General features: G+C 34.1%; 2 protein-coding genes across 7 annotated transcripts in view; one reads left to right on the top strand and one right to left on the bottom strand.

The window, feature by feature from the left end:
* LOC105452529 overlaps window positions 1-16,146 on the bottom strand; it is a 45,505-nt gene that overhangs the window by 2,767 nt on the left and 26,592 nt on the right. The window contains exons 1-3 of one of the 4 annotated variants that reach the window (XM_011693716.1): window positions 6,647-7,021; window positions 2,517-2,642; window positions 2,205-2,287 (exon numbers count right to left, since the gene is read on the bottom strand). In XM_011693716.1, the coding sequence (XP_011692018.1) occupies window positions 2,205-2,249 (45 nt within the window). In that variant the 5' untranslated portion in view covers window positions 2,250-2,287; window positions 2,517-2,642; window positions 6,647-7,021. Of the gene's footprint in view, window positions 1-2,204; window positions 2,288-2,516; window positions 2,643-6,646; window positions 7,022-16,146 lie in introns of those variants that run through there. The other 3 variants (XM_011693713.1, XM_011693714.1, XM_011693712.1) reach the window with 3 other exon arrangements.
* Window positions 12,854-15,895, top strand: LOC105452530 (general odorant-binding protein 83a-like). 3 transcript variants are annotated; one of them, XM_011693717.1, is made up of 7 exons: window positions 12,854-12,985; window positions 13,409-13,466; window positions 13,540-13,734; window positions 13,955-14,019; window positions 14,096-14,651; window positions 14,829-14,879; window positions 14,974-15,033. In XM_011693717.1, the coding sequence occupies exons 1-5, from the start codon at window positions 12,941-12,943 to the stop codon at window positions 14,120-14,122; spliced, it is 390 nt and encodes a 129-aa protein (XP_011692019.1). In that variant the 5' UTR covers window positions 12,854-12,940; the 3' UTR covers window positions 14,123-14,651; window positions 14,829-14,879; window positions 14,974-15,033. The 3 variants fall into 3 exon arrangements, with proteins under 3 accessions (XP_011692019.1, XP_011692020.1, XP_011692021.1); XM_011693719.1 differs by lacking the exons at window positions 12,854-12,985; window positions 13,409-13,466; window positions 13,540-13,734; window positions 13,955-14,019 and adding exons at window positions 15,197-15,353; window positions 15,571-15,895 and having other exon boundaries at window positions 14,484-14,651; XM_011693718.1 differs by lacking the exons at window positions 12,854-12,985; window positions 13,409-13,466; window positions 13,540-13,734; window positions 13,955-14,019 and adding an exon at window positions 15,571-15,895 and having other exon boundaries at window positions 14,482-14,651.

Below are 16,146 nucleotides of genomic sequence, written 5' to 3'. Positions count from 1 at the left end.
TTAAAAGATATTATAAAGAATAAGTTTAAAGAAAATTAAAGCCGATTGAATCAAATTTGTATTATGAATGATTGCAGTACAGGAATTTGTTAAATTCTTACGAGACTATATAGTCATGTATTTGTAATATTCCAATAGAATATATAGCTACGAGGCTACTATATTACCATATACCGAAATTTCATTTGCAAATTTTATTTTTAGCACTGATCACTTCGATTTGTACGCGTACAAACATCGTTTCAGATAATAATTTTTATACATTTATCGACAAAAAAAATCGGCCGTACAACGGTATTCGTTTCTCACGCGCTCAATGGAAAACCTAAGTGTGTCAAGCTCAACAGAATCGCGCTGCGCCGCGAGAAACGCGGTGCGGGTTCGATCGTTCGATTATCCGATCGGACAAATGGAGCGATCGTCGAAAGAGTTATTTCCGGTGGCGCGACAGAGTGCGAGGGCAACACACAGCACGGCGAGTCGCCGGCGGCGACAAACCTGTTCGAAGTATTCGACGAATGTGGAGTTCGAGGATTCGATCGAGACGGTGGGGATAAGGGGGTTGCGAGGTAGAGAGTCCGCGGAATAGGAGCATTGAGTCATGTGTATAGAACTGTACGTTATAGTGGTCGATTGCGTCACGCGTGACCTTAGGGCATAACGGACCACCCGTGTCTTTAGCCGCAGGTCAATCGGCCAGTTCCGCGCACATGTTCGGCGGCTCTCCTTCTCGCCCCTAACCCTCTCCCCCCCCCTCCTCTCCCGCCCCTTCCCCTCCTGCTCGACTGTTTACTCGTTCTGTCATGGATTTTCAATGTGCGTGTCCCATAATTCGACCAAGACTTACTGAGTACACTTGCACACAGTAGGTCTCGCACCATCGCGACGAATCTTGATGGCGATTTTCGAACGAGCTGCGACAACTGGCAGTCATGAATGGCGTACATCCAGGCCAGATCAAGCACATGTATTCGTGTCAACGCTCTACTTGATGCAGCTTCATCTTTGATAATTTGATACTTTACTCCCTTTCTATCGAGAATAATAAAAATAACAAATGTGTAAACGTATGTAAAAATTGGATATTATGTCCCCGCAAAAATTTATCTTGTTTATCGTTATAAGAATTTATAAAGCACGTATATAATAACAGACGGAAAGAGAAAAGAACACGCGAAACAATTTCTCGTGCTATTGGATCAAGTTCCTGCAGTATCTTTTTAAAACTTGTATACAGAAAGAACAAACTAGATTTCAATATGACGAGTTAAAAATGCTAATCGGTTATTCCACATAATATTCATAGAGATATCGGCGACAGACGACGATATCAGAAATCGACGACACCGCGGCACGGTAACGCGATTCATTCATCGGCCCTCTCTATCGTTATGTATTCTTTTATAAAGTTAATAATAATTATAAGATAATCGTCGATCGAAAAGTTGAGCGAAAAATGAAGAGGATACCTACACATACATCGAAAATTATGCCGGGCCACAGGAATGCAGGATGAAAAGGGTACAGCAAAGAAACCGTGAGGCGTGCGCTCACACGAAGAAACCGGTCGTTCCGCGCGCGGGATTTTTGCGCACCACCTTGTAAGAGAGCGGCCGAAGAACGCGCGATGAAACGTTACTCGGATCCTCGGTAGACAGTAGACGAGCCGGATCAGAACGCCGCTCGGCGCACCATTTTGAGACATCGGGCCGGGCGAGTCGCCCTTAGCTCTGGGTCAGAGCACTGGGTAACGGCATTGCCCGGCCACGTGCGTACTCACTACGATATCTGGGTTATAATGTAGTAATGTAATTACCTACGCAGACTCGTACGCCACGGACCTATCCTCCGCACCGAGAGAGTTCCCCTCGTATCGCGCGTCTGCACGTAACGTTTTGCGTTCCCCTCTGGTCTCGCACCAGACAACAACCAATAGTACCCGTAAACCTCATTCATCGTCTTTCTTTCGTCTCCGGGAACGTCCGATCGACATTTTGCTCCGGACCTCGCGGCCGCTGCGCCGCGTCGCGCTGTGTCGCGCCGCGCCGTTACAACGATCGAACAACATATGTATATGCATCGGCAATTTCGCCGATATATAACTCTCCACGCATAACATATTCTTGTTGTATTTCGCAACGGTCTCTTTAATCAACATTTATTTAAGAAAATTTGTGACGAACATAAAACATCTGTTCACTCACCCCCTTTAATAGGAGACAGGCTAGGATATAAATGCGAAACTGCATACCGCGTTGGTGTCCACGGTGAAACACTAGTGGTATCACTGAAAAAAAATATCGACCACATTTAACATTTAAACATAAATTAAATATACACTGTGGCATATCATTAAATATACATGTCATTAATAATAAATATACATTGTGGCATATCATTCGACATTGCGTCAAAAAATTTTTTATAAAACTAAAAGTGAAATTAATTTCTGAAATTATTTTTACAAAAATAGTGTTCAAAACGAGAAATGAGTGAGAGTCAAAATGCATAATAACCTTATACCTGGGATATAATCGTACGATCGTGGAAATCGATTGAGACTGTATCTCACAACTATCGTAATATTACGGGCAGTCTTCTTTCTGTCGGCGTAATCACTGACTGCTTGATACAGCTGTGACCTGTAATTACAGTTTTTACGAAAATTATAATTATAAGAAAAAAGATATCGGAACATACAGAAAAAAAGAGTCATCGGAGCTAGCGATTTACAACAATCATATTAGACGTGTTTACTGTTAATTACTGCTCATTTCCGCCGCTTCGAGATAAAGGATACATCGCTACAGAATAGCTTGTTGTTGAACCCGCATTTCGCTCGTTTCGCTCGTGTTTGATCACCAATTATCAAGTAACATATTCGCCTCGCGCAACCACTAAGCCACCTGTCCCAAATTCCTCTCGAATTTCCGGGTTTTCGCTCCGTTACTTCGTTATAAGCGTGAAACCGCGATCGCATCTATCGATGCAAGTCGAAATCGCTAAATTTGCGAAGGCGCACAAGCCAACAATATACAGAAGACAACATACAAATTTCACGTGTAGCCGTTTATAGCTGGAAATGGGACAACTTTGTTTGCACAAGCTGCTAAATACATTATTCAGTACAGCTATTTAATGACTTACACCTTTTGAATTTAAACTACGATACCTACGTGAGAGATAACGGATTGCCAGAATATGATTTTGTCGCATACATCCTTTATAATATACAAGAGAAGAGAAAAGAGATGGGGATATATAGTATGCCTCTGACTTATTCCATTAACGCTTCTCTGCATAAAACGAGAATCGGAGATTTCGATGCAACTTTCCTCCAGAGAACAAAAAGCATCTAATTACGAAACAGTAAGTATGTAAACGGAAAAGGAAAATAATTAAAATCCTAAAGCGGGTTTTATTTAGATGTAATGAAATACTTGCCGGGGCTTTTATCAGACGTAAATTGAGACACAACAGGGAAAACAGTCATGTAAATGACGGGTAGATAAATTTATGTCGCGAGTAGGTACTAATTTGTCTAATGGTCGTGCCAGCTTGAATGTCTTGCGTTTTAATATACTCTCTTACGAGGAACACGGCAGAAATCACCTCCGCATTCAAGCATTCTTCTTCACGGCATACATAATACACACATGTGTTATGTCTGACGTGTACAAATGATGACATATGTATTGATGCAAACTTTAGTTTGTCTTATCTACATTCTTAAATCTTATATAAAGTATTTAAATTTAATAAATATAATAGCGCCCATACAGAATATAAAGAAGCTATTTCTCTTCTTGCGTTGATTATCTATCTAAATTTTCTAATTTTAACGTTTAGTCTATTTCGATCGTCTTGATCTTTAAATTAAAAGTCTATGAAGTTTAAAACGTTCCGATTTTAATGCTATAATGACAAATGGCATGACCGCTTTCGCGCGCGCATGAAAGAGAAAAGCCGGAGACGATATGCAAAGTGACGGTGCAGTAATGTGCAGTCGGTGTCCAAGTGGTATGCTTGACGTTTTATGAATGTAGGCAAGTAGGCTCCCACCGATCAACGCTCGACCGCACGCGCGCACACGTGGAGTCCAAGTCAAAAGGACCAACCGGTTAGCCGGGTGCGGCCGCCGGCTATTCGTCCAGTTTGCGAATCCAGCACTTTGTACATATATACATGATCGTAACATTTAAAATCGAATGGCCAGCCATGATGATCTGTGACGGAATTTCTTCAATAATCTTTATTTTTTCTAAAATAAAACATATTTAATGTTATAATTATAACCAAGAAGCAACTGTGTCACAAATGTACAATAATTGCCTTAACACATGGAGCTCACTATCGGAAGCAGTCTGGAGGGACAGCCGCGAAAATCGCAAAGTCATTAGATCATATCATATATTATCTGTTATTCTGCTTTTGCAATTCGTGTCACGATAAACCACGACACCTGTTCTTCCTCTTACGAGTAGCTTGTATTCGAATAAAAATCACTGCCAGCTGTTTACACTCCTTTCCTGCCGTTTCGCGTTAACTATGAATTGGGCATGCCGAAGATGTGGCATGGTGCCAAATACATATAACGGTTTCGTCGATGTTGTAATTCCGAAGTCGGGCATTCGCATAATCAGCAACCTAATAGCGACCTATATAGAAGAAACATAGAGACTTTTCTGTTTCCTTGTCCCCCTTTCTCATTATCTTCTCTCCTATGTAACGGACATCCAGAAAGACATCGCGTCGTAAATAATATCCGCTAACATTCGAAAAGAAATTAAACAGACTGATACATCGATGACTTTACGTGTGTTCCTTGTTTCAAACTTTAATAGATTTATAAACATCGTTTACCTAATATTTGTTCCCATTAATATTTTCTTTTTTAAATCTCATCTCGCTAATTATCTCGCTCTAAAGATTCGACACAAACCTCAACAGCATTCTGCATATCAATCAGACAGCAATCTCTCAGAAATAACGATACATTCGCAATGTAAGTTAATCATGCGTTGAAAATTGCCGGCAATCTCCTTAATAAATTAAAACGGAGCGTCACGCTTGGATATATCCGATCGTGACGCATCTATTAGTTCTATTACAAATATAATATCAATTTAATAACAATGAAGTATAGTGGTATACATGTGATCTATTATATTAATTATATATTACTAATCTTAATTTGCAAAACACGGTATAGAAATTAGTGTAACAAAGTAATCCAATTCAATCGCTTCTCTCTACAATACATTTATATGCAAGCAAAGAGGACACGCGTCTAGAAAGAAGTGATAAAAGAAATCGTATGTAAATTTTTAATAAATCGATAAATAAAAATTTATGCTAAATATAAATCTGAACGTAAAAATATAATTTGATTTATAAATACGATTTTTTGTACAAATGTTTAAATAAAAATAACACAACACTGCAAAGTGTGATGTGCTTTTTCTTAAAAAGAAAAAAACTTAGATAATAACATTTACTTTAAACCCCTTTCCGTAGAAATTCCGACAACTACTCGATCTACCTTTCTTATTCGATAAATGCACGCACATGCATGCATGATTGTGTGCATGTACATACATATATGTATCATAAAAAATTCACAGTCCACTTCTTTTAGTTCTTTTAGTATGCTCTACCTCGTTTGGCTACGCCGTTTGAATAATGGTATACGAAATTAGACGCTTTTTAATTACCATGCAATTTTAATTGACAAAGTAGCAGCCAATTGTGCAGCAATGTTTCTCCACCCGTGTTTTATGCACACGTGCCACATTAATATCATTTCCACTTTACATATTTATATTTATTCGATTATAGCAATAAAATTTTAATAACTTCAATTTTATTTTAAAAAAATCACGATTCTAAAAGAATTTTCACCGATATTATAAAACTAGTCCGTTGAACAATATTATTATTCAGTCATAACGCATATTCGCTAGAGTGGAAACGGCCGTTCACACACCACGTGGTTGACTATATCGTGCCGTATCTCCTACAGCGCGACGTATAATTTCTCTCAATGAGCCTGCAGCCCGGCCGTTATTAACGCATTAACGAGGCGCGAAACGATGACGTGCGACTTGCCTCTAATAACTTAATCAGTGACGTAGCGCTAATTGGATTACGTTCTGTGCAACGTAGCTGGTCGTTAACCGCCGTACATACGTCCGCCAAACTCAAGAAGCACGTTTAATAGCCGCGAATTATCTATAACGACGTTTTCACCGTGCTTACGCGAAGCGCAGAGAGCCGTAGATTATTTGGGAATTAAATTTGCGGTGTATTTCGCACATTATAATCAGGATCGGCTATCGGGAGCCAGCGAAATAAACGCATATTCGAAACAACGTGTTATTACAGAGATGACATTTTAGCCATGCTTCTCACCGTAAAAAAAATTTATAGTGTTAATATTAATCTAATATATTAATAATAGTATCGAATTTATTATTAATGACAAATAATATTTCACTGTTCTTTTAAATATTGTAAACAATTCAAAGCAACAAAGCATCGAATCGAATAGTCGAGCTTAAAAAAATGGCAATAAGAATAGTATAGATACAGTAACTAAATGTGCAATCTTAACTTGATATTAGCGACGTTATCGATATAATCTTACTTCTCTGAGCCGACACAGTCCAAGCAAATCCGGAGGGAAGTGGTTGCAATCGGCAATCGACAATATGCTCGATTCTCCTTCGGATGTCAGACGAACGAAGAACTGAATGAATCGTTCGAGTCGCTACATCGATCGTTAAATCGCTGTTGGACAGCTCAAGTCCGGGACACAATCGTTCGATTCCGCACGCTCCAGTGATTCGTAAAAGCGCGAATAGCGCGAAGGTGAGACTGATAAACGGTATCGCTAGCAAAATGCGAATTTCGGTATTTTCTCGAACTGGCTCTATAAGAGCCTTCGGAAGCTCCGTGCTTCCGCGAACGATCACGACTGATCACCTCGTGATGACGCGATACTCCACGATGCTCGGCCGCGTTGCGACAGCTAGAGAAAGAGACACGCGCGCGGGACAGCGTGCAGTCGCCGCCGATCTTGGAGGTGCACGGGAGAACTCGAAGAGTCGGAATAGGGTACACCTGTCCGATATACGGAGTATACTACAAACGTAGCGGCCCGCCCCCTGACCCAGACAGCCGGTACAGTTATATAGGTTCCTCACGCGGAGCAGAGGATATCTCTCCTCGTTCTCGCTACATTCGCCGCGTGAGTCTGTGACTCGATGAACGATGCCGACGCGGTTCCTGTACGACGTGTCTGTGAGAAGGAGCAAGAAAGAATGCGTGTGCCCCGCGTGTACTTTGTATCGATGCGCGTATCACTTAGGGCAAAAATGTGACATAAAGCACAGGATAATTGATATTGCGATGATCCTTAATGGAGTTCGTTAGCGATAATTGGGATTTCTGGGACATTTCTGGAAAATCTAGATAATCTCTAACGATAACAACACATCATATTAATTTTTTAGTATATACATATATATATATATACATATCATACACATACACTCGTTTGCTAGCGCACATAACTATATATTAGAAAAGCGCTTGTGAAAAAAATAATCCTGCACGAATTAATAAATGTATCGACGCGTTCTTTTTGTAATCTTCTACGTTTACACGTCATGCTGAACGCAAACTTATTAATTGTGTAGAAATAAATGACAAAATACCAAGTGTTACCAATATTAGATTATGATATTAAATCATAATGCTCGCCGGCCAATATATGTCATACATAAATATACGGATATTTGAAATCTATCTATGTGCATAAACTTACACCAGCTCAAGTTATATATATATTCCTTCATTCATTATTTAATCGCGGCAACTTTCGCATTCTAAGAAAAATGGGCTACTTGTTAATCATACAATGTAACGTTTTACTTAATATTTTACTCATCGAACATATTAAATAAATTATATTTATTAACTAACTATATATAAGTCAATTATACATAAAATATCCTTAATTTGCAATATTAATAACAGATTTTATACAAATAATTAAGAAAATGTACTTTTGTAAAAACAATATATAGATTCAGTAATTTCAGATGCAGAAAAATAAATTACCTTTAAAATAAATATAGATAAAACTTTTAAATATTTAAATCAATTTTTATTTATCATGTTTATGTAAAAAGGATTTGCATTTTAATATTACCTAATGAAAAACTTAAAGAATTAATAAAGGAATCGAATTTTTTCATCATTGACGAATTCTCTTATTAAATTGCAAATCAAACTTTATTATAAATTAAGATGCATAGTCTAGTTATAAAATAATTCAATTCTAAAAGTAAGTTACTTTTAATGCTAATTAAACATGGATAAATAAATAAATCCAATGAAGATATTAGTTAAGTTGTCTTTTTTATTATCTTCAAAATGAATACATTATATAGTGGCCTCTAGTACCAGAGAGAAACCTGAGAGAGGACATGACGGCTTTTTGCCTGTTACCTCAAAATGCCCTCGTGCACTAACGCTCCCTGAAGAAGTGGATGTAAACTGCATAACAACATTTACTTTTCTGCACCGCGGGTATATAATTTGTGGTGCGTGTCCGTGCTACATCCACCTTTCGAGACTGCTGGAGCTTTATTCTCGAAAAATTACGCATTCGAAAATTAATTGTCCTCTCTCAAATTACGGATATTTCTGGATTTGTGGGATTATTAATCTTTTAAAATTTGCGTGCTCTATATATTCGTAAATATACTGGATTATACTAAATAAAAAATATATTTTAAACTATAAAATAAAATATTTCTTATAATTTATATTTTAAAATAACAAGTAGCAGTGCGCGGCGCAAATCATTTAGTGAAATGTCCTAATTAATTCATGACACGTTGAAAAAAATATTTGAAATTTATTTTACCAGTACATAACAGGCGCGCGCTTCGCGCGCGCTGCGTATTGAATCCCGTACATCTTCCAATAACATTTATACCAATTTACAGTTTAATTAAACAAATGTTAACAATTTTTGATAAAAAATAAATTTTCAAAAAAAATGCTTTTGCGCGCGGTATTAAACTCCATATATCGTCCAATAACATTTATACCAAATTACATTTTAATTAAACAAATTTTAATAATTTTTAACAAAATGACGTTTTAATCGGCCATTTTGAATCGGCCATTTTTAAATAAAATCACGATTTCTTAAAAAATAGTCACATAATTCATCTTTAAGATGAGCCCAGAAAGAAGTCTATATCTTTACTTTTCTGGAAGATATGAATTTTTAAACATTGGGGAAAAGAGGCTTCAATCGCCGGTAACGCCAATTTTAACATAGGATAATGTTAAATATTTCGTATAATCGACTGACATGCAGATATACGAGACACGGTGCTCATTTTTGAAGCATATAAAATTATCGTGCGGCATTTATTGGCGATAACTCACCCCTCCAAACGGGCACGACCTTGTCGCGGTTGGAGGGCTCAGTACCCTGAGGATTTAAATCCTCAGTACTCTGAAAATTTTAATCCAAAGACGGAGAAGTCAAACATATCCATCGCCGCCGATTACGTAAATGGTTCGTTGCGCCGCATTTTCGGGCGTGTCGCGCGATTCGCTTGTAAATCTTTCGCGGATAATCTTTTTCACATCTTAACATCGGGAGTACGTGTGTAAAAAATTGCGGATTAAGACTTTTATTAAGGACGAAAAACTTTGCAGTTATTAACGCATGCCATCTCGTAATAGAGGTGTGCGAATCAAACATTTGCATGGTCGAATCGAATCAAATCGAATTCTTGATAACATGTTCGAAATCGAATCGAATCGAATTTCTTTAATTCGAATATGAATCGAATTTGAATCAAATTTTCCCAGATCTATATTACATGTTAATTTAAACGTAATAAATATCAAAATTTATGATTTACATTATTTTACGCAATGATTTAAACTAAAGACTTATTTTCGATTTAACATCTCATTAACAAAGGATCATGATCTTATGTGACATTTTGAACTAGAAAATATAATTAATAATATGTGTATACATGAATAGTTAGAATACTTTCGAATATGTTATTTATCCATATGAATACATTACATACATCAAAATTACTTATTTATTTATTAGATAAGAATAATTGGCCGCGGGGGAGATATAAATAAAGCAAATAAATAGGTGAATCGATTCGAAATCGAACCACTGTTGATTCGAAATTCTCAAACTATCTTACAGATTCGAAAACGAACTCGAATCGAATCCACTGATTCGATGAACGATTCGATTCGATTCGATTCGATTCGAATTTGAAGGTGTTCGCACACCTCTATCTCGTAATTACACTTCTTGAATTTCATCTATTTTTGAAGGATAGAGTAAGTGATGCTTTAATTTTGTTGAAAAGTGTATTTCGGAATTATTATAAGTATATATATAAGTAGCACGGTTATTCCGCACGTACGTTATCTTTTCGGGAGTGACGTATAAGATATCGGGCGAATGTAGTTATCCGCGGCGCAAGTGTCACGTTGGAGGAGTCCTGTGAAGACGAGGGAATGAAGCTGTCAACCCGAGCAGTCTGCGAGGAGGAGGAGGTCTGGAAGAGGCATCTCAAAGAGATCCGGCGCCGGCGGACCAACATGCGGTCATTGATACTTATATATATTATAATTTTAACGAAAGTAATCCATTTTTCAATTATAGATAGTTCAAGAAAATATAAATTAGAAGAAAGATTTTTATTTATTAAACTTCCCTTTAAAAATATCATATCTCTCTAATTTCGCGATCGCGGCTAGTTAATCATCGGATAAGTAGAAATATGACGCGGATAGGATAAGTATAAGGAATATGGTTAGATTATAGGTTATAATAATACGGACAAGGAAAAAAGATAAGAAAAGATGTTTGTTCTTTTTAGCTGAATTTCTTGCACTGTTCATGGTTTTTCTTTTTTTTTTAACGTGGAGAGAAAAAATAAAGATAAATTGTGCAAGAAGTTCAGCTGAAGAGAACTGGCTTCAAAATACAGATAGGTAGGTAGGGACAGGGAGGGATTATTAAAATTTGAAATGTAATACCAATTATATAGAATAATTATTAATCATAAAAATTCTGTAACTTTAAAAATATATTGAATGAATAAAATAAAGCAAAGAAAAAAATCTTTAAAAAAGCTTATTGTTATCGCCGAATTATTTATCAGTTTGATCATTTACTTGTACATTTGGTTTCTTAAAAAGTCACATACATTAATTTACCTAGATCAATTTTCATAAAGGAGAGATTGCTTTAAAATTTGATAAAGATATTATCACTATAATATAAATATAAGATAAAGATATTATCTTTTTAAACTTTTTGTCAGTTTATATATTAACGAGATTTTCAGGAAATGCGATTAAAAACATAATGAGTATATCATTAATCGTCTTATTAAATTATAATTGATTAAATTTTCTATTTCAATATTTGAAGAAATATTGAATTAGAATGAATGTCGTTAACAATTGAAGACATTTAAAACATTTTTTATTAAACTTTTCGTAATTCAATAGAATTTAGTTCGAGGGGGATTATTTCGTAACTCATTACAAATCATCTAATTTTATAGTTAGATGAGTTGTAATGAGTTACAAAATAAAATAGAAAACGTGCGATAATAGTCCGCTCGAAAAATATGAATAGATAACAAATAGAGATTATTCAGAGATGTTTAAAGATCCATTAAACATTTCGACCGGCGCGCGCCGATTAGCCCACGCTGTCGCGTAGGGATGAGAGGTGGAGGGTGGCACGCGCGGTCGGTCTATTATCACTACTATTATTCAACTGTAGCGACGCTCGAGCGAGCAGATAACGGTGCGCGACGCTTCACATATATCCTTTTTAAAATGCAATCGCGACGAATTCAAATTTTGAATGCTATAATAAAAATAATGACGTTTAACGATTGATGATAATTTATCAATTGATGATTATGTGAAAAGTATATTTGCCGACATAACTTATACTATTAATTTTTTAAATTAAATATTTATTCGTAATACTGAATACTTGATAGACAAAATACACATATTTTATTAATAAAATGCAATTGTCAATAAATTATTGTGTTTATTAAGCGAGTGTAAAGATAATTTGGTAACATTGATCATAGCGTCGTAACAATAATGATTAGATCAGCCGCTTCAGCTCAGATTTATGTTAGCAAATTTCATTACATATTATTAATTAGCAACGATAGGAATACATAAAAATAGTATATTACGTATAATAAATAATATGAAACGATATTAAATTAATATTATTAATCGTAATAATAAATATTAATAATATATTATTAACCGTATAATAATAAATAATTTATGTAATGTGTATGTTATACTAATAAAAATAATTTTATTAATATGTGACATATTGAGATATAATTTATAATTTAGAACAAAATAAAAATTAATTTTATCTAAGTGGTTATTCTCACTACAAATGTACTTTATGTATATTTTTAAATATAAAATGTAGATAATGTACATATGACATGGATAAAATTAATTTTTTAACATTCATTTTAGAATATTATACATATTAAATGAAAAAATATCTTATCTAAATGATTGAAACATTAAAGTCTCTCAAAATGTTTTATAGTTTGTCCTACAAAATCGTTGATATAAATTTATGTATTACACTGTATACAACACTGGACTGATTGATGTGACATTTATGTATTTATTCAAAATTTCATATTTGACATTTATAATACGATTGTATGAGAATTATGTGCTGTTATCAAGATTGAATAACATCAACAAAATATTCACGTTGATTAGGTTCTACGATTATACTCTCATTAACTATAGTGCTGTCTGACTAGTTTCTTTCAAAAGCTTGTAGCAAGAAACATCGAGGAACATGAAGATTACAAATATATTATTCGTTACTTTATCGCTTATGCTAGTAAGTAACATTTTATATATTTTATATAATCTTACATTATTTTGTATTAAAAATTTTCTCTAATGTTGCAAAAATAAATGCTTTGTGTGCATATTTTAATGTGTAAATTAAACACGGTATCGTAAACATAGTAAATTAAAAACAATTAAATACAATTACATTTTTGGGTATAACAAAAAATAAGTTTTATATCTACATATATACATACATGTGTGTGTGTGTGTGTGTGTGTGTGTGTGTACATAATTAATAGTATATATGTATATAATTATAGAAATTTTTATTATCGCACACAAAAATTAAGACGCACACACATATTATTCCTTAATTTTTGTGCGCGATAAAACTTTTACAATTTCAATATGTTCAATTCTTAAATATATTTAATATATTTATAAATCTTGTTTCCCATTTTGTGTGTATGTCGGAGCACAAGCGGACATTAAACGAGAGTGTCGTCAACAAACAAATGTTTCTTGGGGTATGAATATTTTATATTGCTTGCACATTGAGAAAGATGCATTTATTTTTCTTAATTGGCTTCTTTGATCCAGCATCCTTAAAACAACTAAAGGCTGGTAACATTGAACAAAATGATATGAAATTAAAATGTTATTTGAAATGCTTTATGGTAAAAAGTGGTATTGTTGATGAGAATAGCAATGTAGATGTTGAAAAAGCTCTGCGTCATCTCCCGCGCAATATGCAAGAGTCATCGAGAAAAATTCTTAATCGATGTAAATCAATTCGTAAGTTTCCTCTGTATATTTAGCTACTTTCTCCTTTAACAAGATCAATTTATAATTATTACAACTGTTAAAATGTACATTTTGTATTTCCTTTTCTTTTTGTATAAGATGTAGTAAATGTAAATACATTTCAAAAATTTGAAAACCAAAAATTGATACTAATAAATTTGAAAACTAAAAGTTGATATTGATAAATTAACAGAAAAAAATTAATTTTTAGAAGCGGAGAATGTTTGCGATAAAGCTTTTCAAATAGCTACATGTTATGTTAAAGCACAACCTGAAGTACGTATTGTAACATTAATTTATTATTATCATAAGGTACTCTTATAAGAGACTTGCGCAATAATTCTATTTGCAGATCTTAAAAAGCGTACCACTTATTTAAAAATTGCTTTGATATACATGTGTAAAGCATTGCATTATGGAAGATACAAAAATAGCAGCATGAAGTAGCCGTATATGTAGATTGTTTCATTACATTAAATTACATTATTTGAAGAATATATACATATACGAAGATAATTCTTCTAAAAGAAAATGTGTAAAAATTATTTAACACCTCTAAGCTTACCCGTACTTTGCTTATCACTATTATCAAGTTTTACTTTAACTTTTAAAAATTGAACCTATAATAAACATATTAATATATATCAATTACATAAGATAACATAATAAAATTAATTCTATAAATACATTTTATGTTTGTGAAAAATTAAAAAAAAAGATGCCGATAGAGAAAAAGATGAATGAGACCATGGTAACGCATAATATTTGTTTACATTTTATGTCACAGAATACAGATAAATTTTCAGCACTACACATCTTGTCAATATCTCAGAAATTTTTCAGGGTAAAATATTAAAGTATTCGCATTTCATAAGATCATAAAAATTCATCATGTGTGATCATTGTGCGTAAGTGATTTTTATACGTCATATAATTTAATTTTAAAATCTCTATACTATTATAAACTTTTTGCTTTTTAATGTAGTATTATGTGTACATACGTATATATATAAAACGCTGCTATATATTATATATGTATACGCATACACGTACACATGTAAAAAGTTTGATGTTCTCTTTTATAGCAAAATTACGAGTCAAAAAGGATATGCTGGGCAAGTAACTTGTCGATGCGAGTAAGTTTTCATAATATTTATTAATTATGCGTTTATATGGATAATTTATATGTATGTATATATATATATATGTAATGTATCATTGTTTGAGCAGTGGCGAGAAAAAGACCAGTAACAATAAGGAAAAGGACTTCGCTGGATGTTGTAGTAAAAAGTAAAAATTGTGATTATTAGTTTAAAATAAGGAAAGTTATTTAAATTTACATGGCCTATACGGCCTATATGGCCGCCTGGCTCCATAATAATGATTGCACAAAAATTGCAACATTCTCAGAGATTTTGATAATTCAGTGATTATAACTCGACTGAATATATAGAGATAAAAAGGTACATGGAGGATGTTGTGGTGCCAAATGTTGCTCGGGCACGAAGGAAGAGCATGGCGGATGTTGTAGCGATGTCACCACGGACCAAAAGAGCTGCTGCCCAGCAGGAAAGTAATCTACCAACGCAATGGTCCTACTTGACGGCAAGGTTAAAAAGGCGGCCATATGGGCTACTTTAAACGAATTTACAAATTTTATCACATAATATTTATTCTATATTTTATCACATAATTTATCGTTATAAATTCTTCTGCAAATTCAAAACATTTTTGTCTTGCATTTTCTATCGTGATTATTGTTATTCTTAAGTTTTTTTGATCATTCAAATTTATATTTAAAATGTTATTACTATTATTTCTTATTAGAGCGAGAGAAGCAGCTGGCGGATGCTGTATGTCTGGTTGTTGTAAACAAACGAAAAATGAAAAGAGCGAGAGAGATTCGGCAGATGCGGATAGTACCACGCAGGAGAAAGATACTGTGGGAGGATGTTGTGCCGAAAGTAAAAAATAACTTTGAGAAAAATACTTATGTCGTAAAATTTAATCCAAAAGAGAGATTTAGATACTTTCTGCTTACATTTCTGTTCAACATACATTGCGCGTAATCTAAAATCTTTGAATAATAAAACTACTTAAGTTTTTGTAAAATCAATTTGTTGTGACAAAACTGTCACTGCAAATTCATAAAGCTTTATCAATTTTATTTTAATTATTATGTAAAATATGCAAAATTTGATGTTGCTGTATTTTGTGTACAGTCGTGGACACATCGGTTGCGACACTTTGTTTTATAGGTTTCTATAATATATATTTAATATACTTAATATATAATTTATAGATAACTAATATTTTGCAAATGCGAACCACGATGTACTTATTTTTAGTCTAGAGACAGTATAGTGGTCCGCATTTGCAAAATATTAGTGCGTTTTGAAACCT

This window comes from Wasmannia auropunctata, unplaced genomic scaffold (assembly GCF_000956235.1).
Source record: "Wasmannia auropunctata unplaced genomic scaffold, wasmannia.A_1.0 LD336030.1, whole genome shotgun sequence".
In the NCBI taxonomy this organism is placed as follows: domain Eukaryota; kingdom Metazoa; phylum Arthropoda; class Insecta; order Hymenoptera; family Formicidae; genus Wasmannia; species Wasmannia auropunctata.
The sequence above is the reverse complement of the archived record's forward strand: the minus strand, read 5'-3'. Positions and strand labels throughout refer to the sequence as shown.